Source organism: Gavia stellata, chromosome 30 (genome assembly GCF_030936135.1).
Source record: "Gavia stellata isolate bGavSte3 chromosome 30, bGavSte3.hap2, whole genome shotgun sequence".
Lineage (NCBI taxonomy): Eukaryota > Metazoa > Chordata > Aves > Gaviiformes > Gaviidae > Gavia > Gavia stellata.
In genome coordinates, this window is record NC_082623.1 from 1592394 (window position 1) to 1614794 (window position 22401).

Here is a 22401-nt window from a genome sequence, read left to right on the forward strand (position 1 = left end):
CCGGATCCAGCTGTGCTGCTCCTGTTCCTACAAGCATTGGGAAATTAGTTGCCCAAGTTTAAACGCTCCTAAATACCATAAACATACGCATCAAGGTGAATTCTGCATCAAAGATGGTCTGAGAGACTCGAAGCTTCTGTGTAATTCCTGGGAGAGGAGGAGGAGGATCGCAGCCGGCTCACCACCCTCCGGTCCCCCGCCCCGGCAGAGCAAGATGGGGCACGTCCGGACTGAGGCCCAGGAGCTGGGAAGGAAAACTTTTCACAGTTTGATTTCCTCTGAGGGCACTCCCGATTGTCCAGTTAAGTCAAACCACAGGTGTTCTCCTGGGCTATAAGCGTGGCCGCTCAGAAGCAATAATAATGCAATTATAAAGCTTTAAATACATGCGTCAACCAGCTGGAAAAGCAGCCTCGTGCCTGCCCTCTGAAACTGCGCTTTGGGCTTTTGAAGTGGAATAATCGTCACCGTTAAGTTGTTTAACAGTATTCCGATTTGACAGTATTCCGATTTGACAGGCTTGAGAGCAATTCCTTAACGGGGATTTAAGAAGAATCCCCATTTTTTTGCATTAATTTGGTTACGCAATCCCAGTCCCCACCTCGAGCCAGACCTGAGGCTGCTGTTGAGCCAACACCTCGGTGTTATTTCTCTTGTTCTAACAGCTGAGGTGATAGATACAGTGCTATATGTAACACTCGATACAAGAAAACGGCTTTTTAAGTCGCACCAGGAAATCAGCCCCAAAACCACCCGCGTGTAGGGGCTTGGCCGGGTCTTCCCCGCAGCAGCTCGGGGACCTTTGCCGGTGTCGGGGACGGGCCGGGGGTCCCGGAGGGGCGGGGAAGGGACAGGGACGGGGACAGGGACAGGGACGGGGACGGGGGGCGGCCCCTGCGCCAACCCCGCAGCGGGCGGGGGGGGGGGGGGAGCGGCCCGGCCCGGCCCCACGCCTCCGCCGCGGCTCCCAGCGCCCACAGTCCGCCTTTACCTCCTTCCCCGCGGCCTGTGGGCGCAGCGGGCCCGGCCCCGGTTCCTCCCGGAGGCCCGCGCCCGCTCCCCGGCCCCGCGGTGCCCGGTTACACAACGCCGGCCGGGGGAAGGAGGGGCCGGGCCGGGCCCCGCGGTTACGCAAGGGCCGCTCAGCGCGGGGGGGGGTAGTCCGGGCCCTGCCCGCGGAGGTTTAACGCGGTTTGGGGGCGGCGGGCTGGGCCGGGAGCGGCCCATAGCGGCGGGGCAGCCTCGTGCCCCGCCCCAGGCCCCGCTCCCCCGCCGTCCCTCAGCGCCCGCGGCCCGCCCCGCACTGGGGAGGCCACGCCCATACGGCGGGTTTTTATCAAAGGGGCGGAGCTTGTGCTCCCGCCTGCAGGGCTCTTCCAATGGCAGCGCCCCTCCACTTCGAATTCGAACAGCCGCCGCTGAGGGGGCGGGACTGGGCGGTACCCAATCAGCGCCGGTCTCACGGGCCGCGGGGCGGGGCTGCCCGCGAGGCGTCCTCCCTGGTTGCTAGGCGCCGGGGGAAGTCCCGCCTCCGCCGCGCGCTACCGGGGGCCGCGCCGCTGCCGCCTCACGCTGCGGGTGGGGCGTTAAAGCGGGAGTGCGGTTACTCCGGGGGGTGGTGGGGGGGAAAGCACCGAGGCTGAGGGGGGAATTGTTCCTGGCGGGATTCCGGGGGGCACTCCGGGGGGGTTAGGCCTGGGGAGGCCTTTCCCATCCCTGCGAGAGGGCAGGTAGGCCCCGCCGGGGCGGGGGGGGGGGGGGGCGATCCTTGGCTGTGTGAGGGGGTAATTAGGCTGAGGGAGGGGGGTGAAGCTCCTCCATGGAGGTAGCTCAGGCTGAGGGAGTGCAGCTGGACTGAGGGGGGGTTAGGTAGTTCCTGGGGGGGGGCAGGCCCCGGGGGGGCTGGGGCTGTGTGGTGTTTATTGTGCCGGGGGGGGGGTAAGGCCTTGGGGGGTAGCTGAGCCAGGGAGGGGTCCCCTCCCCTTAGGGGTGGGTGAGCCAGGTCCCTGCTGTCCCCTCGGGGTGGGCTGGGGGTGTCCCCTCGGGGTGGGCTGGGGGTGTCCCCTCGGGGTAGGCTGGGGGTGTCCCCGGCCGTGGGAGGTGGGTGGTAAGCTCAGGAAGAGGTTCCCACTCCGTGGAGATGGTGGGGGAGGTCCCTGCCCTGGGGGTGTCATGGATATTCCTGTAGTAGGGAATATCCCATCCCTGAGGCAGCTTTGGATTTTCTTGTTACGCAGGAGGGGAGAGTGGGGTGCCTTTGGGGTGGGAAGAGGGTCCCTGTCTGCTGGGGGGGGGGCACTGGTGGGTACCCCAGTCTAAGGCACCTCTGGGGGTAGATGGCCCCAACAGGGCGATGGGTACCCCTGTGTGTAAAGGGACAGTATTCCACCCTGAAGGGACAAGGGTCATCCCAGGGCAGGTGTTACAGTCCCCTGAGGGGTGTGGAGCCCAGTCGTGGACCGGGAGGGTTTATTGGACTCAGCTGGGGACTGAGGGTTTATTAGACTCAGCTGGGGGTGGAGGGCTAGGACTGATTATAAAGGATGGGGATGTCCTTCTCTTCCTCCAGCTGGGTGCAAGAGCTGCTCCGAGAACAGGCTCAGCTCTGAGACTCTGGTTATCGCATCAGAATAACAGCTTGAAACACAGGTTAATTCTCCTTAGCAAAAAAAAAAAGTCTCAATATTAAGTGTTATTTTTGAAAAGCGAACTCCGCTAGCGATAAAATCCGGTCTCTTAGTTTCAGCACAATGCAAAGAGCGACGCGACTGAAGAGGGAGCTCTCCCTCTTGACCACAGAGCCACCTCCAGGCATCACCTGCTGGCAAAATGAAAATCAGCTAGATGACCTGCGAGCACGTACGTACTTCTGGTGGGACTTTTCTATAAGTAAGGGATGCATTAGAGTTTGTTGCTAGGGCTGGATTTGCTGGTCCTTTATAGGTCGCATGAAAGTGTGGAGTTGTAGGAAAATGCTTAGTGTTCTTTTTTCTTGTTTTTCTTTAAATACAGCTTGGCCTATGGCTTGGTCAGTCTGCCTAGAGTTTGATTGCTGTGGGGTGGAACTGGTCTTGGATAAGATGACTTTTTTTTTTATTCCTGGATCTGAGCAGTGTTAGAGTTCTGTAACTGTGGGAGGTATGTGGAGACTGTTGGACAAATTCAAGTGATTTTGAACGTAATGCTTATGTTTTAATCTTGCTTTTAAAGAAATTTTAGGAGGTGCTGACACACCATATGAGAAAGGAATATTCAACCTGGAAATAGTTGTTCCTGAAAGGTAAGTGGGCAATGACACCTAGTGAAGTAGCTGGTGTAGTGCTTCCTTCAAATATAAGTTAACTGATGTAAGATGTTTGCTATAAGTGCTGCTATTTTGGTCTTGCCTTTAGCCTCCCAATGAAGAAAGTGGTTGATTAGGCGAGACCCTTCATTTAAGGAAAGCAATTATCATTTCCATTGGCTGATACACTTATTTCGCATTGGGCATCCTAAGATGTGTGATTAACAACCTAAAAGCCTTATGACAAGATCTCTAGCTTATCATGTTCTCCCAAAGCTTTCTGGAAAGGAGCTTGTTTGTGAGTAGAAAGCTTCCTATTGTGTTTGCTTCTTTGTGGAAAGCTATCCAGGAAAGTGCTAGTTGGACACAGCTGAAAGCATTAAAGGCAGAGCACTGCCTCCTCTGAAAACTTGTGGGGAAAGATGCCACTTAGTAAACGGCTGGGAGGAGGAGGAAGTGATGGTGTTGCTTGGCTGATGAAGCAACTGGTGTACAAAACAGAAAAATAACTTATGTCCTTAACGCTTATCCCTTCAAGGTACCCATTTGAGCCCCCGAAGATTCGCTTTCTGACCCCTATCTATCATCCTAACATTGACTCTGCTGGAAGGATTTGCCTGGATGTTCTTAAATTACCACCAAAGGTAAGGTAGCACTGCTTGGGCATGGGTAAGTGAGCCTGAAGAGGATAATGAACTCCTTATCTTTTTCTTGTAAAAGCCTTATTGAATGTCTGTTTGCTACTGACTTATTTACACAGCACGGGAGTAAAGTTTTTGAGTGGCATCTCCTTTGTTTGGAGACGGGAACACGACCTTCTCTGCTCCATATAAGTTTCCAAGGTTTTAAGGATTGGAGTCACAAGGCATTAGGTGGCCCTGTGACAACGGGGCTACCTCAGTACCGACCCAGCAGAGATGCACAGGATACGCCCTGCGGCTGTCGGTCAGGCTTCCTCGGGGAGGCCACAGCCTGTGTGTTGAGAACGGACCTGCTCTTTTCCATGGGGGTTTAAGTGCTGCAAGGCCTGAGGCAGCTTGTGGGCAGGTTGGGTTTAAGCGCTGTAAGGCCTGAGGTTTCTCTAGGCAGCCCGTAGGCAGATTTCTTCCTCCTTAATTGCTTCTCTCGCCCTGTTTCCTTGAAGGGTGCGTGGAGGCCTTCCTTGAACATCCCCACGCTGCTGACCTCCATACAGCTGCTGATGGCCGAGCCCAACCCTGATGACCCGCTCATGGCAGACATAGTACGTGAGCTCCTCTTCCTCTCTCGTGGCCGTGGGCACAGACTGGGAAGGAAGGGTGTGTTAGATTTAGGCTGCGCTTCCACTTCGCTCGCCTGGGATTAACACGCTAGCGCGATACGTAGCCATGTAGCTTGAGCTGGGTCAGGCCTGGGGGCATGGCGGAGTTTCCCTGAAGCAGCTGGGACGTGCAGTACGGGGTTTATGCCAGCAGTGCAAAAGAGATGGTAAAGGTCTTGTCTTCCAGCCTGCTAGTGCAAACAGCAGTGCGCATTCTTCAGGCAAACAAAAGCAAGCAAAATGAATTTTATGCTTCGTGCCGCGTGCTTGTAGTGGTTTTGGTCTGGTTCTAGAAGTCCCAAAGCCAGACCTTAGTCCCAGCTTCTTGGTGTGACGTTTGTGTGAAATCAAATCTGTCTTTGTCTTGCTTGTTACATTTAGTCCTCGGAGTACAAGTACAACAAGCAGCTGTTCTTGCTAAATGCCAAAGAGTGGACTGAGAAATATGCAAGCCAGCAGAAGAGGGTAAGAAACACGCTCTGCTTTCTCAGCTGAGTGCAGATCCATCTTTGTGAACAGTCTTTCTTGTCTCAATTTGCCTTTCACGATTACTTTGTGCGGCTGTCTTGGGCAGCGTTCTTTTTTTCCTCCCCTTCTGTTCTGTGTTTTGGATGGGTATTTAATTTCATTAGACTTTTTTTTTTAAGAACATTAGAATCATAAAACCATTTAGGTTGGAAAAGACCTTTAAGATTAGCAAGTCCAACCGTTAACCTAACCCTGCCAAGTCCACCACTAAACCATGTCCCCAAGCGCCTCATCCACACGTCTTTTAAAAACCTCCAGGGATGGGGACTCAACCACCTCCCTGGGCAGCCTGTTCCAGTGTCTGACAACCCCTTCTGTGAAGAAAATTTTCCTAATATCCAGTCTAAACCTCCCCGGCATAACTTGAGGCCGTTTCCTCTTGTCCTGTCACTTGTCACTTGGGAGAAGAGACCAACACCCACCTCACCACAACCCCCTTTCAGGCAGTTGTAGAGAGCGATGAGGTCTCCCCTCAGCCTCCTCTTCTCCAGACTGAACACCCCCAGCTCCCTCAGCCGCTCCTCATCAGACTTGTGCTCCAGACCCCTCACCAGCTCCGTCGCCCTTCTCTGGACACGCTCCAGCACCTCAATGTCCTTCTTGTAGTGAGGGGCCCAAAACTGAACACAGCATTTGAGATGCGGCCTCACCAGCGCTGAGTACAGAGGCACGATCACCTCCCTACTCCTGCTGGCCACACCATTTCTGATACAGGCCAGGATGCCGTTGGCCTTCTTGGCCACCTGGGCACACTGCTGGCTCATACTCAGCCGGCTGTCGACCAACACCCCCAGGTCCTTTTCTGTGGAGCAGCTTTCCAGCCACTCGTCCCCAAGCCTGTAGCGTTGCATGGGGTTGTTGTGACCCAAGTGCAGAACCCGGCACTTGGCCATGATTAGATTCACTCCTTCCAAATAAATGTGTTCATTCACAAATAATCACAGTGCTTCCCGAGAAGAAGGAAGGATGAGTAGGACTGAAGCCTGACAAAACCCCTCCCCAGGCACCCTGCAGCCCTGTCTCTCTCTCAGCTCTGCTCTCACCAGAGCCCATGTTCAGCGGTGGCTGCGCCTTACACCCAGCTACGCCTGTTCTCCACCTGCTCATTGACCAGTCCCCTCAGTCCCCAGTGGAGCGCAGCCTTCCTGCCATCATCCTTCCTCTTCTCCTGCCTCTGTTCTGCACCCTGACGTACCTCACAGAGGAGTCACATAAAAATAAAATGCACTTAAGCAACTCAAAACCTGTTCCCAAAAATCAGTTCTGTTTGGGCCTTCTCCCTTACCTGGGTGCTTGCCCTCCCTGCGCCCGATTTGGACAACGTGCTTTCCGAGAGGGGGGTGTCTTCCACCTGGAAGCCCCAGGAGTGGTGCTCGCTACTCCAGCTCCGAACGCATTCGCAAGCTAATTATGTGGGTCGTTAGAAGGGCTCGGGGTGGCGAGGTCCCTACAGCCACGCGCTCAGCCCCAGAGGGACCTGGCTCGCACGTGTGCGTGGCACTTCCAGGCTCAACCGTTGTCCTGCTCTCTTGTCATTCCCCCTTCCCAAAACTTTCCGCAGTGGGAGCAGGATAATTAATGGTCGCTGCATAAAAGCTGGGAGCACGGTCAGTTCTGATCTTCGTGGAGCGCAGGGTGTTCCTTGGAACAGTTCCGGCACTGCGCAGCGGTGCTAAGGGCTGTAAAACTACGTTGTTCACAGCTGTTACTTTTATTTCTGGTGTTATCGCAGGCTTCCCAGCCTCCGGAAGAGAAAATAAACCAAAGCGAAACAAGTACCACCGATGAATCTGCCGTGCAGAAGAGAAAAGGGAGCACTATCAGCAAGAAGGAGAAGAAATCTCGCCTGGATTCCTAAGAGGGTTTTGGTCTTGTTGTGGCTGTTGCCTTCACTTTCACTGTCCTTTTCTCTCTACACAGGTATACTTCAATATTTTAACCAATATGTAGCAGTAGCAGGCTTTATTTTCTATTTCCTAGGGGTTTTTTTGTAAAAAGTTCCATTATCTAAATAAAATATAAAGCTTTAATTTATATATATTTTTCTGGTTTGTATGTGGAGTTTTTGGAATATTCTGAAGAAAAGGAAAACTGGAAGTACCGGTTCAGCTTCCGATTTCCACCTTTCTCTCAGAGAAACGGGAACAGCACCAAGTATTTTGGTTTCTATTTTCCTGTCCCTGCCTCAGAACAAACTGAGAGCAGAAGCTGAGCAAGAGACACGTTAGGATGAGTTTGTGGAAATCCTTCTCTAGTAAAGGCTTTGTTTTCCCGGTGACAGCGAGGCTCCCAAAGGATAAGTCGGTCAATAAAACTTAAGACTCCTAAGACGTAAAACTCTGGCTCTCTCGAGCAGCCTGTTACCTTCCAGTTGCAGCTCGGCCTGTTTAACGTCACCTGGGCTGCGTCTCGACTCTGTCCTGTCCCCAGGAGGTGGCCGGTGAAAAGCACCGGCTGAGTGGGATGAAGGGAAGCCCAGAGGGTGCCAGAGGTCTGGGCGGGGTGTCGGGGAGGCAGGGCGAGAAGCCCAAGAGGGTTAGGAGGAGAGAGGATGGTTTTTGGGGGTGCAACAGATCAGAGGGGGCACTTTGGGCGGGACTCGCTGTCGCCAGAGCTGTTCGGTTTTGTGTAGACCCATGGCAGATCGCAGTGGGAGCAAGCTGGGTGCTCAGCCTCCTGTTCCACCGGGTTGCCTCTAAGGAATTTAACCTGTGTCCCGTCCCCACTCGGAGAAAAGTGAGCCAGGCCCGTCCTTACGCACCCGCTGGAGCAGAGCCGGGGCTCAGGGAAGTAATCAGAGTGCTGAATTACAGAGCTGTGCTCCCATACATGAGGAAACGGAGCGTCCTCCCCTGCCGCGTTTCCAAAGCCCTTGGCTTGTCTCTGCCACGCTTCATCCAGCTCAGTCGAAGTTGTAATAAAGGCAAAAAGCAAAGAACATGGCAAAGATCTGAAATGACGGGAGGGGGGAGCAGGTTAGACCCCGCCGCAGCAGGGCCACGCTCGCACCTTGCTGAAATCTGAGAGCCCAAAGGCTGGACGACGTCCGGCCTCGGCTCCTGGTCTAACCAGGCATCAGGCGATGGCCGTGCCCCTCGAGGGGCCGCACGCCAGCTGTCCTGGTGCTGCCCAGGGGACACCACGGCGTTGGGGGCCCTCCTGACCTTCCCGCGGTCCGCAGAGAGCCTGACACACCTCCCCTCCGGGGCCCGGGGGAGCAAAACAAACCTCCTCCCTCCCCAGTCCTTTAATCCGACTCATCCGCAGCGGGAGGCTGGCTTTACACCTCCAGACAGACGCGCCGTACGCGCACCCGCTTTCTGGGTGCGATCGTGACAGCTAGATGGCCCACCCTGGGCCCATTTGTGGTCCCTTCACCCCCAGAGCACCCTCCCGGCAAAAAGAGAGCCTGTGCGAGGTGATCCACTGCCTGCCCTGCCCCTTCCCGTCCGCCCTGTCCCCTCCAGCCCCACTCAGTACCTCGATGCCCAGCACGGCCAAGCTGCAAGTCCCAGGGACAGAGACGTACTTCTGCAAGGTCCTGCCGAAGGCGGAGAAGCAGCCCTGGGGGAAGGAGACACTGGAGGGGCTCCCTCGTGCTCCCCACGGCTGCAGGGAGCTCAGAGGGTGACCGATGTCTGGGGAGGTCGGGGGGTGTGGGGGGCACCGCGGTGGTGCAGGATGAGCTGGGGATGTCACCGGGCTGCAGAGCCACGGTCGGGCAGTGTCCCCGGCTCCTGTCCCCAGCGCTCGGGGCAGAGGGTGCTGCTGCCCCACTGCCACGAGCCTGGGAAGTGCTGGGGACAGGGCAGGGACACGGCGGGGTCGTGTCCTACCTGCTCGTGGATGTAGCCGGGGGTCCTCTCCCGGCACTGCTCCCAGCCCAGCAGCTCGCCCGCCTGCAGGAGCCCATCCCGGGCGCAGCACGCCCGTGGCCAGGGCATCCCCGGGTGCAGCTCCTGGAAGCGGGAGCCGTTCCCAAAGTCTTCGGGTCCTAAAACGCCACAACACAAGAACTGAAATGGAAGGGAAACACCATCAACACGCTGCCAAAATGCCGGGGACGTCACCCGGGGAGGCGACGGAGGGAGGGGGAACAGCCCAGCCCGGTGCTCGGTGTCTGTCTGGGGTCCGTGAGCCCCTCGCCTGCGTTCGGGGTCACCCTCAGCAGGTCCTGTGGGTGCTCCACACCTCCCAGCAGCCCACCAGGAGCCTGCCGGCTGCTCACCGTGACCATGAGGGTGTTCCAGGCGGTGGAGAAGACCTCGGTGCCCTCGTCCCCACGGTAGTTCCTCCGCAGCTCGGAGAGGAAGAGCTCCGGCTGGATCTGCGGGACCGGTGCCATCTGTGAGCACTGGGGGACCAGTGCCGGGGTCGGGGCCGTGGGGGCTGCGCACCCACCCTAACCCTCCCCTGCCCAGCCCCACGCTGGCCAGGGCGCCAGCTCTCTTCGAGGGGACGTGGGGACCCACCCGTGGGACCCAGCCAGTTTTGGGCTTGTGTCAGGGTGCTGATGATGAAGATGAGGGTGAGAAAGGACATCCCTGCACCGGTCCTGGTTCCCTGGGGGACTCGGGGCCATGACCCATGGCATGGCTGAGGGAGGAGAGGGGCTGGCCACGCCGGGCACGGTGCCAGGGCGCGGGGACGGTACCTGTTTCCAGTGCACCAGGAAGAGAACAGCCCCAACGAGCTGCGTGATGAAGACGAGGCTCACGAGGATGAAGAACTGGAAGGCAGCGGGATGAAGGAGTCAGAGACCAGCCCAACCCCGCGGGCAGCTCACTCCAGCTCTTCCTCCCCTCCTCTGCAGCCAGCCCTGCCCGTGCCCTGCGCCCCTGAGACCGGGGGGACAAGGGGGGACGGGGGCACAGCTCCTGGGGACAGATGCCACATCTCCGAGCACCGTGGCTGCAAGGCGGAGGGTTAAAAACCGGCACCCGATGCCAGGGGCTGGGGGTGCTGAAGAAATTGGGGTGTTGGTGCTCAGAAAGGGGTTTCTAGCCCGCACCATCGCGGGGAAAAGCTCGGAAATGCCACGTGGGACAAGCCAGCGGCTTTAGAGAGACGTGACCCCACTCAGTGGCTTTATAAAATCCTTTGGGCTCTAAATTGAAAGACTCACAAGGTGGGGACTGGAGCGGGGGGGGTGTTGAGAGCTGACAGGTCCACGATGGAGAACACCGAGCTTCTGGCTCCTCTGGAGACTCCCCACATCCCCCAAACCCTCCATCCTCTGGTCCCCTCATCCCCAACACCCTCCGTCCTCTGGTCCCCACATCCCCAACACCCTCCATCCTCTGGTCCCCACATCCCCAACACCCTCCATCCTCTGGTCCCCACATCCCCAACACCCTCCATCCTCTGGTCCCCTCATCCCCAACACCCTCCGTCCTCTGGTCCCCACATCCCCAACACCCTCCATCCTCTGGTCCCCACATCCCCCAACACCCTCCATCCTCTGGTCCCCACATCCCCCAACACCCTCCATCCTCTGGTCCCCACATCCCCAACACCCTCCATCCTCTGGTCCCCACATCCCCCAACACCCTCCATCCTCTGGTCCCTGCATCCCCCAGCACCCTCCATCCTCTGGTCCCCACATCCCCAACACCCTCCATCCTCTGGTCCCCTCATCCCCAACACCCTCCATCCTCTGGTCCCCTCATCCCCCAACACCCTCCATCCTCTGGTCCCCACATCCCCAACACCCTCCGTCCTCTGGTCCCCTCATCCCCAGCACCCTCCATCCTCTGGTCCCCTCATCCCCAACACCCTCCATCCTCTGGTCCCCTCATCCCCCAACACCCTCCATCCTCTGGTCCCTGCATCCCCAACACCCTCCGTCCTCTGGTCCCCTCATCCCCAACACCCTCCATCCTCTGGTCCCCTCATCCCCAACACCCTCCATCCTCTGGTCCCCTCATCCCCCAACACCCTCCATCCTCTGGTCCCCACATCCCCAACACCCTCCATCCTCTGGTCCCCACATCCCCAACACCCTCCATCCTCTGGTCCCCACATCCCCCAGCACCCTCCATCCTCTGGTCCCCTCATCCCCAACACCCTCCATCCTCTGGTCCCCTCATCCCCAACACCCTCCATCCTCTGGTCCCCACATCCCCAACACCCTCCGTCCTCTGGTCCCCTCATCCCCAACACCCTCCATCCTCTGGTCCCCTCATCCCCAACACCCTCCATCCTCTGGTCCCCGCATCCCCAACACCCTCCATCCTCTGGTCCCCACATCCCCCAACACCCTCCATCCTCTGGTCCCCTCATCCCCAACACCCTCCATCCTCTGGTCCCCTCATCCCCCAACACCCTCCATCCTCTGGTCCCCACATCCCCCAACACCCTCCATCCTCTGGTCCCCTCATCCCCAACACCCTCCATCCTCTGGTCCCCACATCCCCCAAACCCTCCATCCTCTGGTCCCCGCATCCCCAACACCCTCCATCCTCTGGTCCCCTCATCCCCAACACCCTCCATCCTCTGGTCCCCTCATCCCCAACACCCTCCATCCTCTGGTCCCCTCATCCCCCAACACCCTCCATCCTCTGGTCCCCACATCCCCCAACACCCTCCATCCTCTGGTCCCCGCATCCCCAACACCCTCCATCCTCTGGTCCCCACATCCCCAACACCCTCCGTCCTCTGGTCCCCACATCCCCAACACCCTCCGTCCTCTGGTCCCCTCATCCCCAACACCCTCCATCCTCTGGTCCCCTCATCCCCAACACCCTCCATCCTCTGGTCCCCACATCCCCAACACCCTCCATCCTCTGGTCCCCTCATCCCCAACACCCTCCATCCTCTGGTCCCCTCATCCCCAACACCCTCCGTCCTCTGGTCCCCTCATCCCCAACACCCTCCATCCTCTGGTCCCCACATCCCCAACACCCTCCGTCCTCTGGTCCCCTCATCCCCAACACCCTCCATCCTCTGGTCCACACATCCCCAACACCCTCCATCCTCTGGTCCCCGCATCCCCAACACCCTCCATCCTCTGGTCCCCTCATCCCCAACACCCTCCATCCTCTGGTCCCCCCATCCCGTCAGCTCCTGCACCCCGCAACCCCCCGCTCGCCCGGCTCCCCGCATCCCGAGCCCACCTCCCCACCCGTCTCCCCTCGCTCACCAGCAGCAGCAGCGGCCGGCTCCGGCGCAGGGCCCCGCAGCACCCCAGGAAGCCCAGCAGCGCCAGGGCGATGCCCAGGGCCAGCAGCAGGCGGGCGCCGGCGCTCAGCACAGCTTTGGCAGCCACTATGTCCTGGAAACCGTCCGGGTCCACGGCCACCCAGACCCCCACGCCCGCCAGGCACGTCCCCCCGGCCTGTGGGTCACACTGTGGTTATGGGGTGCGGGGACCGGCCCCGGGCACCCCACGCTCTAACCTCTGCTGGGGTCCCCTCCCTTGGACTGGTGTCACCCACCCCTGGGCTGGCCAGAGATGTCACACCGCGGGGACGGGTCCCCTCCACCCCGCGGGGCCCAGGCGGACTCACAAACACCAGCACGTTGAAGAGGAACATCAGGTACTTCACGCAGCTCAAGACACCCATGGGGACACCGGGGACAGGGGGGGACGCGGCAGCGTTCGGCCCTGCGGAGGGGAGAGCAGAGCCCTGACCACAGTCCGCCCCGACCTGTCCTCGACCGCCGGCTCCGGCGGGACACGGGGCTGCCCCCAACCGGCACGTGCACCCCTAAAAATCCTCAGAGCGTCCCTGAGCATCTGAGCGTCCTCCTGCTGCACCCCCAAAAAGCCCCAAACCTGTGTCCCCTCCAAACCCCATGTCCCCTCCAAACCCCGTGTCACCACCAAACCCCATGTCCCCTCCGAACCCCATGTCCCCTCTGAACCCCATGTCCCCTCCAAACCCCGTGTCCCCTCCAAACCCCATGTCCCCTCTGAACCCCGTGTCCCCTCCGAACCCCATGTCCCCTCCAAACCCCATGTCCCCTCTGAACCCCGTGTCCCCTCCAAACCCCATGTCCCCTCCGAACCCCATGTCCCCTCCAAACCCCGTGTCCCCTCTGAACCCCATGTCCCCTCCAAACCCCATGTCCCCTCCAAACCCCATGTCCTCTCCAAACCCCGTGTCCCCTCCGAACCCCGTGTCCCCTCTGAACCCCATGTCCCTTCCAAACCCCGTGTCCCCTCCAAACCCCATGTCCCCTCCAAACCCCGTGTCCCCTCCAAACCCCATGTCCCCTCTGAACCCCGTGTCCCTTCCAAACCCCATGTCCCCTCCAAACCCCATGTCCCCTCTGAACCCCATGTCCCTTCCAAACCCCGTGTCCCCTCCAAACCCTGTGTCCCCTCCAAACCCCGTGTCCCCTCCAAACCCCATGTCCCCTCTGAACCCCGTGCCCCCTCCAAACCCCATGTCCCCTCCAAACCCTGTGTCCCCTCCGAACCCCGTGTCCCCTCCAAACCCCGTGTCCCCTCCGAACCCCATGTCCCCTCCAAACCCCGTGTCCCCTCCGAACCCCGTGTCCCCTCTGAACCCCGTGTCCCCTCCGAACCCCGTGTCCCCTCTGAACCCCGTGTCCCCTCTGAACCCTGCCACCACTCACCCTGTGGGGACAGGGGGTGACCCAGGCACCTCTGACCTGCCCCGGCACCGGCAGCGCCTATTTAACACCGGGAAGGTTGGAAAATCCGCCCCCACCCCCCGTTCCCAGTGGAGCAGCCCCCGAGAATCCCCTTCCAGCCGCAGGGACATGAATGATTGATGGGGAACAGGATCCGCCATTGTGCCGGGCGGCGGCGGAGGGTGGAGGGGAGTCTCCGGCCCCGGCTGTCGTTAGCGGAGGTAATTAAACTGCCAGACAGGGAAAGATGAGCCGGCCCCGACAGGCCGAGGGCGACCTCGGCCATCAATTACTGCTGCGGACGTTTGCTCTCCGGGGCTGTCGGCAGCCGGGGAAGCCCTCGACAGCCTTCCGTGGGGACCTGCGTGCGGGCAGGGCGGTGCCCAGGTGGCCGATGGCCAGTGGGGACAAAGGGACAGGGACGGACAGACGACTGGGCCTGGCCTCTCCGGTCTGGGCACACCTCAGGGCTGCGCTGCTGTGGTAATGGGGCAGCAGTGTCACTGTAACGGCAGGCCTAAGGGCGGCGCAGGCCCGGCCCTCGCCCCGCGGGGGTCTGGCCCCCTCCCCGGTACGGCCGTGGGGTGCAGAAGCCCCCCGCTTTCCCCGTCCGACCGGGCCCGCCCGCCGCCATCACGGGACTCCCGGAGGTGGCGCTCCCGGCGCGGCTTGGCGCCCCGCCTCTAGGGGGCAGCCGAGCGCGCGGCCAGGGAGACGCGGGGCCGGCCTAGAGCGCCTCCCGCCGGCACGTCAGGTGGGCGACTCGCCCAATCGCAGCGGCCGGCAGCCGGCGGGGCGGGGGGAGAAAGAGACAGACAGCGGTTTCGGCCAATCAGAAAGCGGGGCCCGCTGAGCGCCCCGCCGTTCCGTCCCGCCGGCGGCGTCGCCGCGCGGGGCGGGTCCTCGCGACCGGAAGCGGCCCGTTCCCTCAGCGTCGCTTCCGGTGCCGCCGCCGCCGCCCTGCGCGGGATGTAGCGGCCGGTGAGTGCGGGCGGGAGCGGACGGGGGTGTCCGGGCGCTGCCCCCTTCCCCCCGGCGGGCGGCGGCGGCGGCCTCAGCCCCGCCGGTGCCCCGGGGAGTGGCCGGGCCCGTCGGTGCCGGCCCCCGGGGGAGGGCCCGGCCCGGGGCGGGGTGTGCGGCCGTCGGTTCCGGGCCGGGCCCCGGTGACTCTCTTCTTCCTCCCTCCCCAGCGCGGCGGCACAAGGACGCGGAGGGACCCGCACCGGCTGCCCTCGCCACCCGCACCGCCCCCGCCGCCCCCATGGCGTCCCGCAAAGCCTCCGCCGCCGGGCAGGGCAACGGGCTGGCGGCCGCCGGCCGGGAGAGAGCCCACCTGGAGCTGGCCGAGCTGGGGCCGCTCCTGGAGGAGAAGGGGGACCCGGGAGCCGCCGGCTCGGCCAGCGTAAGCCCTCCTCCGGCCCCGGGCGGGCGGGCACCGCGCTGGGTCCGCTCCGCCTCGCTCAGACGCTCCTCTCCGTCCTCGTGGATTAACCGAGGGCTTTGCCCGTTATCCCCGTAGCAGCGTGAAGGATGCGGGCCAGCCGGCCGCGCTCTGCGGAGCCCCCAGTCTAGTCGTCGCCTCGTGCGGGAGCAGCGAGGCTGTGAGGTGTTTTGCTAGCCCGGCGCTGGTGGTGTTGGCCGGTCGGTGCTCCGAGAGGGCCCAAAAGCTTCTCCCGCCGGGCAGGCGTGGACCTGCCATAGCCCTCGAGCAGAGACGTCAGCTGAGACGCGCTGTTTCTGCGTGCCAGCGCTGCTGCTTGGGGCGAAGGGGGTGTTCTCGGGGCCCCCGGCTGTTCTGTGGCACTTCGGGCTGGAAATCGCCTTCCCAAACCCGCTAACGGAAAAGGAGGAGAGAGGGAGCTGAGGCGGGACGGGCAGAGCGCTCCCAGTCCGGGAGGGTGCTGGGGAGCTGCTGCCTCCGCTCTGCGTTGGGCTCACGGCTGGGGCGGAGGGCCGGGTTTCCTGGCTGGGCCAAGTGGCTGTTCCAGCCTCGGTTGTAGGGATGAAAATCCCCCGTGGTAATCCCGCCTTTCAACAAGGATAAATCTGGGATTAGCCTGCCTGAGATGGTTAAGACAGTAGACGTTGCATAAGCGGTGGTGACCGGCGGGTCCTGCCTGTCCCCTCGGGAAGGGATGAAGCCCCAGGTGCTCTCAGAAGGGACTCGCCGCTCTCCACACGCTGTTCCTGCTTCCGAGGGCAGGAATGATTTCTTCCTGGCCATTCTCCCTCTAGGCTGAAGACCCACCATGCCCAGCGGCCCGTGAGGAAGAGGAGGAGGTGGTCCGTGTGCTGACTCTGCCTCTGCAGGCTCATCACGCCATGGAGAAGATGGAAGAGTTTGTGTATAAGGTACGTGAGCCTGTAGCAATCCCCCAATCCAGATTTTTGGAGTATTAATAAGGCCCAGATGCCCCAAGCCCGGGGCTCGGGGTGGTGGGCAGGGGCCGGGACACATTGCTCTGCCTGGGTAAAGCTGCCGGGGCTCCGTGCGGCTCTGCCGGCAGTCTGCTCCGGCTCCGCTCGCCTGGGCCTGCTCCCAGCAGCATCCCCCGGGAGCGGTGTGGGAAGGGGATGGTGGCGGCTGGGAGGTGCCAGTGCGGGGTGAAGGTTGTGCCCGGCCGTGCCGGATGAGCAGTGACCTGGGGAGCAGTCCCAGTGTCTCTGAGTTCCTCTAACGGGACCGGGAGCACCAGGCACCGTTGCTGGTTTTGCCCGGTGCCTGTCCCTGCGGTTCGGTAAGCGGTGGCATCGGCTGAGGGCCAGCCCGGTTCTGTTGCCAGCCAGGGCTCCCTCTTCCCTGACCAAAGTGGAAGGGAGTTCCCCGCTGCAGGGAACAGTTACTTCAGGTGCAGAAGGGTTAAACCTGAGGGTGCGAATTGCTTCTGACTCCCTGGGGATGTGTGGGGAGAGCTCTGGAGGATGTGGGTGGCTTAAGGGGTCCCGCAGGGTGCTGATGTTGCAAAAGCTGAACTTCCTCTCCCCGAGGAGCCTTACGGGGCCTTTTCAGCCCTGGCTGGGCTTGTTCCGCCTGCGACTTTAGGCTCCTGGGGTGAGTAAACGTGAGCCTTTGGGCTGGCTCGACGCTTTGGGAGCCACCAGCCCAGCTTGGCGTGTTGCAGGTGTGGGAAGGGCGCTGGCGCGTGATCCCTTACGATGTGCTGCCCGACTGGCTGAAGGACAACGATTACCTCCTGCACGGACACAGGCCTCCCATGCCGTCCTTCCGAGCTTGCTTCAAGAGCATCTTCCGAATACACACCGAGACAGGCAACATCTGGACGCACTTGCTAGGTGACTGGGGGGGTTTGGTAGCCCAGGGGCTGAAGGTGGGCTTGGCCCCCGTGCACAAGGGTGGCCTTTTACGGCCAGGACTTGCTCGGTGCTGGTGCCCTCTCCGTGCCCAGGGCCTCCCTCTGAGGATCCCGTGTCCCTGCCTGGTCCTGTGCACGCAGGCAGCGGCGTCACGAGGTGCCCGAGAGCTCCCGGAGCTCCTTGGGTGAAGGGAGACTGGGGTGCGTCCCCACAGCGGGGCTGTAGGGCTGGGCTCAGCGAGCGTTTGTGGCTTTGCCGACGCTCCGCAAGAGTGGGATGGAGAAATGTGTCCTGGGTGAGACAGGAAAGCCTCGGAGCGCTTTCCTCTGAAACACAGGGACGGTCAGCGGCTCTTCGCTCTGTGCCTGACCGTGCCCCTGCCCTGAGCTGTGCTCATCTGCGGTAACGTCAGCCTCGGCTAACGGCCGCTGCCAGGCCAGCCCCGGGTGCGACTGAGCATCTCCAGGCGTGCTGCGAGCAGGATACATCCAGGGCCCGCCTTGCAGAGCACAGCCGGGGCCGTGTTTCTCCTGGCTTTTTGCTGAATGAATTCACTCTCCTGCCGCCTGACTGCCCGTTTGGTGTGTTCCCTGCAGGTTTTGTTTTGTTCCTCTGCTTGGGGATCCTGACCATGTTGCGGCCCAACATGTATTTCATGGCTCCTCTCCAGGAGAAGGTGGTGTTCGGGATGTTCTTCCTGGGAGCGGTGCTGTGCCTCAGCTTCTCCTGGCTTTTCCACACTGTCTACTGTCACTCGGAGAAGGTCTCGCGGACTTTTTCGAAGTGAGTCAGCGCGAGCGCGGTTGTGTGGTCTCGTAGGAGGTTTTGAGTTCTCGCAGCACTTCCTCTTGGAAAGTGCTGCGTTTCCAAATGTTTTATCCTTGGGGGAAGGGAGCGTTCACTGAATCCAGCGTGGAATTGAGAGGGAACCCCAGCTGGGTCCTGGAGGGCTCTGCCCTGTCCCTGAGCACCTTAAATGCTCAAATGCCCTCAGGGGGGTGATAAAGACAGGGACCCTGGGAACCGGCAGCTCCCAAGGGAACCGGCAGCTCCCAAGGGAACAGCCTTTGTGCCCCTTGTAGTGGTGAATTGAGGAGGGGTCTCGGTCTCAAGGAGCACAGCAGTTTGGCAGTTTCCACTTTACTGGATGCTTTCAAACACTCTGGTTTGGATCCAATTTGGATTAAAATCAAATGGAAAGAAACAAAGCAAACAGGATTCCCGGCAAAGTGGAAAGGCTGGGCAGCGGCCAGTGCCTCTCCCCGAGGTCGGTGCGCAGGCTGCTCTTAAAGTTAAGCTCACATCAGCCTTCGTGGCACAGGCGGAGCAGAAGCAAGGCTTTCAAATAAGATCTTGCTCATGCAAGTCTGTCAGAGGTATTTACTTGGGTGCTGCTTGCTGGGAAATCCTGCCATTCTCCTTTGCACAAACCCCAGAGATCCTGCGGGATCGTGTCTGCGGAACAAACTGTGCTGCCGTGCCCTCAGCAGAGATGTCCCTGCTTTACTGGGGAAGGCGCTTGCTACGGCCGCCGCGGCAGTGGGGGTAATGCAAGTGGCTGCGTTTCGGTGGTGAAACGGTTCCTGGATCGATAGATCGAAAGCACTTTGCGGTGGAGGATAATAGTCAAACCCATAGGTGCAAGGGCTCATGCCCGCCACGTCCCGTCATGGTGGTTTGAGCGCACGGCCCCTCTCCTATCCAGCCCGCTCCTGTTCATCCTCTGCGCTCCTGCCGAGCTCTGCTGGCATCCCCAGAAGCCGCGTACGTGCCCAGGCTCTTTCTCCTGTCCCAGACCACATTGATGAGACCCGAGCGCAGCCTGCCTCCCTTCTCGGGACACGCAGCTTCACCCGCGGGGCCGTGGCTGCCTGTCTGGCCGCGGTGACTCCCTTCGGGTGCTGCAGGGTACTGACACACCGTTACCAAAAGGCCGCAAGGAGTGGGGTGGATTTTGGGGCTCACCTGTGACTCTCTGTCATTGCACCCCGGCTGCAGGTTGGATTATTCAGGAATTGCACTGCTGATCATGGGGAGCTTTGTCCCGTGGCTCTACTATTCGTTCTACTGCTCCCCGCAGCCAAGACTCATCTACCTCTCCATCGTCTGTGTCCTGGGCATCTCTGCCATCATCGTTGCGCAGTGGGACCGGTTTGCCACCCCCAAGCACAGGCAGACGAGAGCAGGTAGGAGTTCTCTCTCCTCGCCCCGAGTCCCTAGCTCGGGAGAGCTTTGGGGAGACGCTTTGGGAAGATCCCATTGTGAGGCAGCTCTTCCCAAATGGGAAAAGCTCTCGGCATCTGCAGAATTTGTTCCCCCAGAGCACTACACAGCAGCAGCTCCCAGAAGGGAGAGTCTGCTTCCTCCTGTTGTTGTGCTGGGGATTTAGATCCTCCGCTGAGCAGGGCACTCGGCAAACCTGAGGTTTGGAGCAGACAGAGAGCGTTTAAAAATAGCCCTCTAAGTGGCGGCTGGGTGGCTTGGGGCTGCGCCGCGTGAGGCCGCCTTCTCCGGGAAGCAGTTTGGCAGTGTGAAACTGCAGCTGAAGCAGAGGAGGAAGCGAATCCCTCGTCTGTCCCCGGCCAGTTAGACGCTGGCACGTACCTGCCTTCCTGGAGGCTGCAGGGCGAGGCTGCCTCCAGCCCGCTCCACGCTCACACCCTGTCTTGCCCCCTCTGCGGCTTAAATCAGCCTCACTGAGCGTGGAGAAACGCCTCTGCCCGCCCGCACCTCCCTGGGGGGCTGCTGCAGCACAACATCTCTGGTAGCAGCGTCCTGGCTACGTGATGAGAGATGATGCTGAGCTGGAGGGCGGGCAGCACCGCTGGCGCCTGACCTGCGAGACCCCCTCAGACGAGGACAGGGGACAGGGCGAGACAGCCAGCTCCCCCGTGGCAGCGCTGGTGCTGGCACGCTGGCAGAGATCCCAGCTGCCGGCTCTCCCCCGGCGCAAAGTGAGATCCTGCTGTGAGTACAAGCCGCAGCCTCTCTGGGCTGGTGTCTCGCCGCGGCGCCGTTTGCTCTCTGCCAAATTAATTAGATGTCAGAGCTGAAAATTTCAGCACTGCTAATTAGCACCTTCCCCGTGAGCTCCAAGCAGCTTCACCGACTGGCAAAGCCTGTCCTCGAAGGGCTGGCTGGGGCTGCTGCGTTCCTCACGCCTGCGAGGCTTTGGTGTGATCCGTCGGGCTGGCACCTTCCGAAAGGGCCGTTCCCGTAGCCAGGAGCAGGAGCTGCCGCAGCCCTGCGGCTGTAGGGAGAACACTGGGTGAGCTCTGCCCAGCGAGCACTGGGGGTCAGCACTGGTTTTGACCAGGACATAGAGCCGTAGATCCCTCGTTTTGTGAAGGATAAATGTCGTGGGGGTCGGATAATCCAGGACCGAGGCGAGGAAAAGCTGCCGGTGCCTCCAGGAGCTTCCCTTTGCGCAGGACGAGGGTGCGAGGGGAGCTGGCGGGGAGCAGCGGCGCCCCGGCCACGCTGCACTCCTGTTTGCTGATCTCTCCTCTCTGCCGCAGGCGTCTTTCTGGGGCTGGGGCTGAGCGGCGTGGTGCCCACCATGCACTTCACCATCGCCGAAGGGTTCGTGAAAGCCACCACCGTCGGCCAGATGGGCTGGTTCTTCCTCATGGCCGTGATGTACATCACGGGCGCGGGGCTGTACGCCGCCCGCATACCCGAGCGCTTCTTCCCGGGCAAGTTTGACATCTGGGTGAGTGTGGGACGAGGCAGTGAGCGGGGCGTTTTGGGGGGCAGCTGCGAGGCTGGGGTGGGGGGATCGAGGGTGCTGAGCTCCGAGACGAGGAGGAGGTGGCTGGGGGTGGCCTGGTGCGCCCCAGCGCACGTGCCAGCAGCCAGACCTTGAACGGCTGCTGCGAGCAGGCAGGGCAGGCTGAAGTACAGGGTGGAAGACGCTGCCTGGGAGCAACAAGGGGGGAAAAAGTGGAGCTCAGCAGACAGTCCTGGGGCAGTGCAGAAGCAGCGAGGAGGAGGAGGAGGAGGTGGTGTTCCCAGTGTTGCTTTGTCCCCTTTGGTCTGGTCTAAAGGGCTTTTTCGCTTTCCCGCAGTTTCAGTCGCATCAGATCTTCCACGTGCTCGTGGTGGCTGCGGCCTTTGTCCACTTCTACGGGGTGTCGAACCTGCAGGAGTTCCGCTACGGACTCGAAGGGGGGTGCACAGACGACTCTCTCCTCTGAGAGCGCCTGATTTTAGTACAAGCTTCCTAAGTGCTTTTTAAACTCTGTCTTTGCTAAAATCAAAGGAAGACTCAAAACTGTTTGGGGTTGTTGGTTGGGTTTGTTTGTTTGGTTTTTTTTAGGAAAAAAAAAAAAAGAAACAGAAAAATTCTTTAGCAAAGTTGTCGACCAAATCCTCACCCCCTTCCCCACGCACTTCGCGGGGGCTGAGGGGAGGCGCCATGGGCCCCGGCAGCCAGCCCTGCCGCGGCCTCGCCTCCTCCAGACAGTGTTTTAGCTGCACCGGGGTCATCCGACCTTCCCAGGCATGCCGATTTCCGAAAGCAAAGGGTGCGGGTACCCCGCTCCCGGCACAGCCCAGCACACCCCCTTCGCGAGCTCACCGCCGGAGCGAGCAGCGTCACGCACTACCAGGCCCAGGGCCAGAGATTTTTTGCATATCCCTCGCAGCAGAGCCGCCTTGCTGGGGGCAGCTCCGCAGCCCCCAGTGCTGCTGCCCAGGGCACAGGCACAGATTCGTGTAACTTAAGTTTTAATTGTCTTTTGTTCTGTTTTCCTTGACAAAGTAATGTAAACATAAATGAGAGAATATTTAATATTTAATACGAAGCTTTAAAAAGACTTGCTGCCACCGCAGTGTACTCGGCTCCCTCGCTGTCTGTGGTAGTAAAGGAAGGACAGTGTTTTAGGGGAATGTAGAGCTGCTCTAGCTGATTGAAATAAAAAGGTCAGTAGTTCAGTGTTGTGCTGGTGGTGTCTGTCTCGTTTTTTGGGGTGGCTGTAGAGAAGCTGCTCAGGGGGAGAGGGCTCTGAGCACCCTGGGGAGCGTGTCCCCTCAAAGGCGGCCAGCGCTGAGCGGCAGGAGCACCCGGAACCCTCCTGCCGCGGCTGTGAGGCTGGACAGCCCCAAGGGCTGAAATAAAACACAGGAAACCCTGGGGTGTTGCAATGATGACGGTGCAGGAAACCCTTCCCCGGCTGGGCGCTATGCCACTGGGCAGCGGGACCTGCAGCCTTCCCTCCCGGGATCCGCACGGCAAAGCGCTCGCAAAAGACGCTGCAGCCTGGTTGGGGTGCGGGGGGGAAGGATGACACCCTAAACCAGAGGCTTCTCGAAGTGTGTGAGTGACCGTCCGGCGCAGCCGGTCAAGGGGGATTAGAGGGGGACAGGAGAGCTG

At 60.5% G+C, this 22401-nt stretch overlaps 3 protein-coding genes across 3 annotated transcripts; 2 read left to right on the forward strand and 1 right to left on the reverse strand.

Annotated features, from left to right (window-relative positions):
• The first annotated feature begins 1711 nt into the window (after positions 1 to 1711).
• UBE2T (ubiquitin conjugating enzyme E2 T) lies at positions 1712 to 7103 on the forward strand. The gene is made up of 7 exons (XM_059831258.1): positions 1712 to 1730; positions 2741 to 2859; positions 3211 to 3280; positions 3822 to 3927; positions 4428 to 4526; positions 4965 to 5048; positions 6844 to 7103. The coding sequence occupies exons 2-7, from the start codon at positions 2751 to 2753 to the stop codon at positions 6967 to 6969; spliced, it is 594 nt and encodes a 197-aa protein (XP_059687241.1). The 5' UTR covers positions 1712 to 1730; positions 2741 to 2750; the 3' UTR covers positions 6970 to 7103.
• A 910-nt stretch (positions 7104 to 8013) lies between these two features.
• On the reverse strand, positions 8014 to 12676 carry LOC132319687 (tetraspanin-18-like). The gene is made up of 7 exons (XM_059830997.1): positions 12620 to 12676; positions 12253 to 12447; positions 9766 to 9840; positions 9258 to 9438; positions 8948 to 9105; positions 8592 to 8675; positions 8014 to 8061 (listed from the first exon to the last, which is right to left on the reverse strand). Exons 1-7 carry the CDS (start codon positions 12674 to 12676, stop codon positions 8014 to 8016), a joined length of 798 nt encoding a protein of 265 aa, XP_059686980.1.
• A 2297-nt stretch (positions 12677 to 14973) lies between these two features.
• On the forward strand, positions 14974 to 21969 carry ADIPOR1 (adiponectin receptor 1). The gene is made up of 7 exons (XM_059831135.1): positions 14974 to 15114; positions 15948 to 16064; positions 16835 to 17006; positions 17624 to 17810; positions 19026 to 19213; positions 20546 to 20739; positions 21095 to 21969. Exons 1-7 carry the CDS (start codon positions 14974 to 14976, stop codon positions 21221 to 21223), a joined length of 1128 nt encoding a protein of 375 aa, XP_059687118.1. The 3' UTR covers positions 21224 to 21969.
• The last annotated feature ends 432 nt before the right edge of the window (positions 21970 to 22401 follow it).

What these genes read in the sequence shown, in the direction of transcription:
- LOC132319687 (XM_059830997.1), bottom strand. Translation starts at nt 12,676, where the DNA reads ATGGGTGTCTTGAGCTGCGTGAAGTACCTGATGTTCCTCTTCAACGTG. An exon ending in TCTTCAACGTGCTGGTGTTT is followed by an intron (nt 12,448 to 12,619) that starts GTGAGTCCGCCT and finishes TGTGACCCACAG; the next exon opens with GCCGGGGGGACGTGCCTGGC. An exon ending in TCCTGGTGCACTGGAAACAG is followed by an intron (nt 9,439 to 9,765) that starts GTACCGTCCCCG and finishes CCGGTCCCGCAG; the next exon opens with ATCCAGCCGGAGCTCTTCCT.
- UBE2T (XM_059831258.1), top strand. Translation starts at nt 2,751, where the DNA reads ATGCAAAGAGCGACGCGACTGAAGAGGGAGCTCTCCCTCTTGACCACA. An exon ending in GAAATAGTTGTTCCTGAAAG is followed by an intron (nt 3,281 to 3,821) that starts GTAAGTGGGCAA and finishes TATCCCTTCAAG; the next exon opens with GTACCCATTTGAGCCCCCGA. An exon ending in TTCTTAAATTACCACCAAAG is followed by an intron (nt 3,928 to 4,427) that starts GTAAGGTAGCAC and finishes GTTTCCTTGAAG; the next exon opens with GGTGCGTGGAGGCCTTCCTT.
- ADIPOR1 (XM_059831135.1), top strand. Translation starts at nt 14,974, where the DNA reads ATGGCGTCCCGCAAAGCCTCCGCCGCCGGGCAGGGCAACGGGCTGGCG. An exon ending in GAGCCGCCGGCTCGGCCAGC is followed by an intron (nt 15,115 to 15,947) that starts GTAAGCCCTCCT and finishes TTCTCCCTCTAG; the next exon opens with GCTGAAGACCCACCATGCCC. An exon ending in GTCTCGCGGACTTTTTCGAA is followed by an intron (nt 17,811 to 19,025) that starts GTGAGTCAGCGC and finishes CCCCGGCTGCAG; the next exon opens with GTTGGATTATTCAGGAATTG.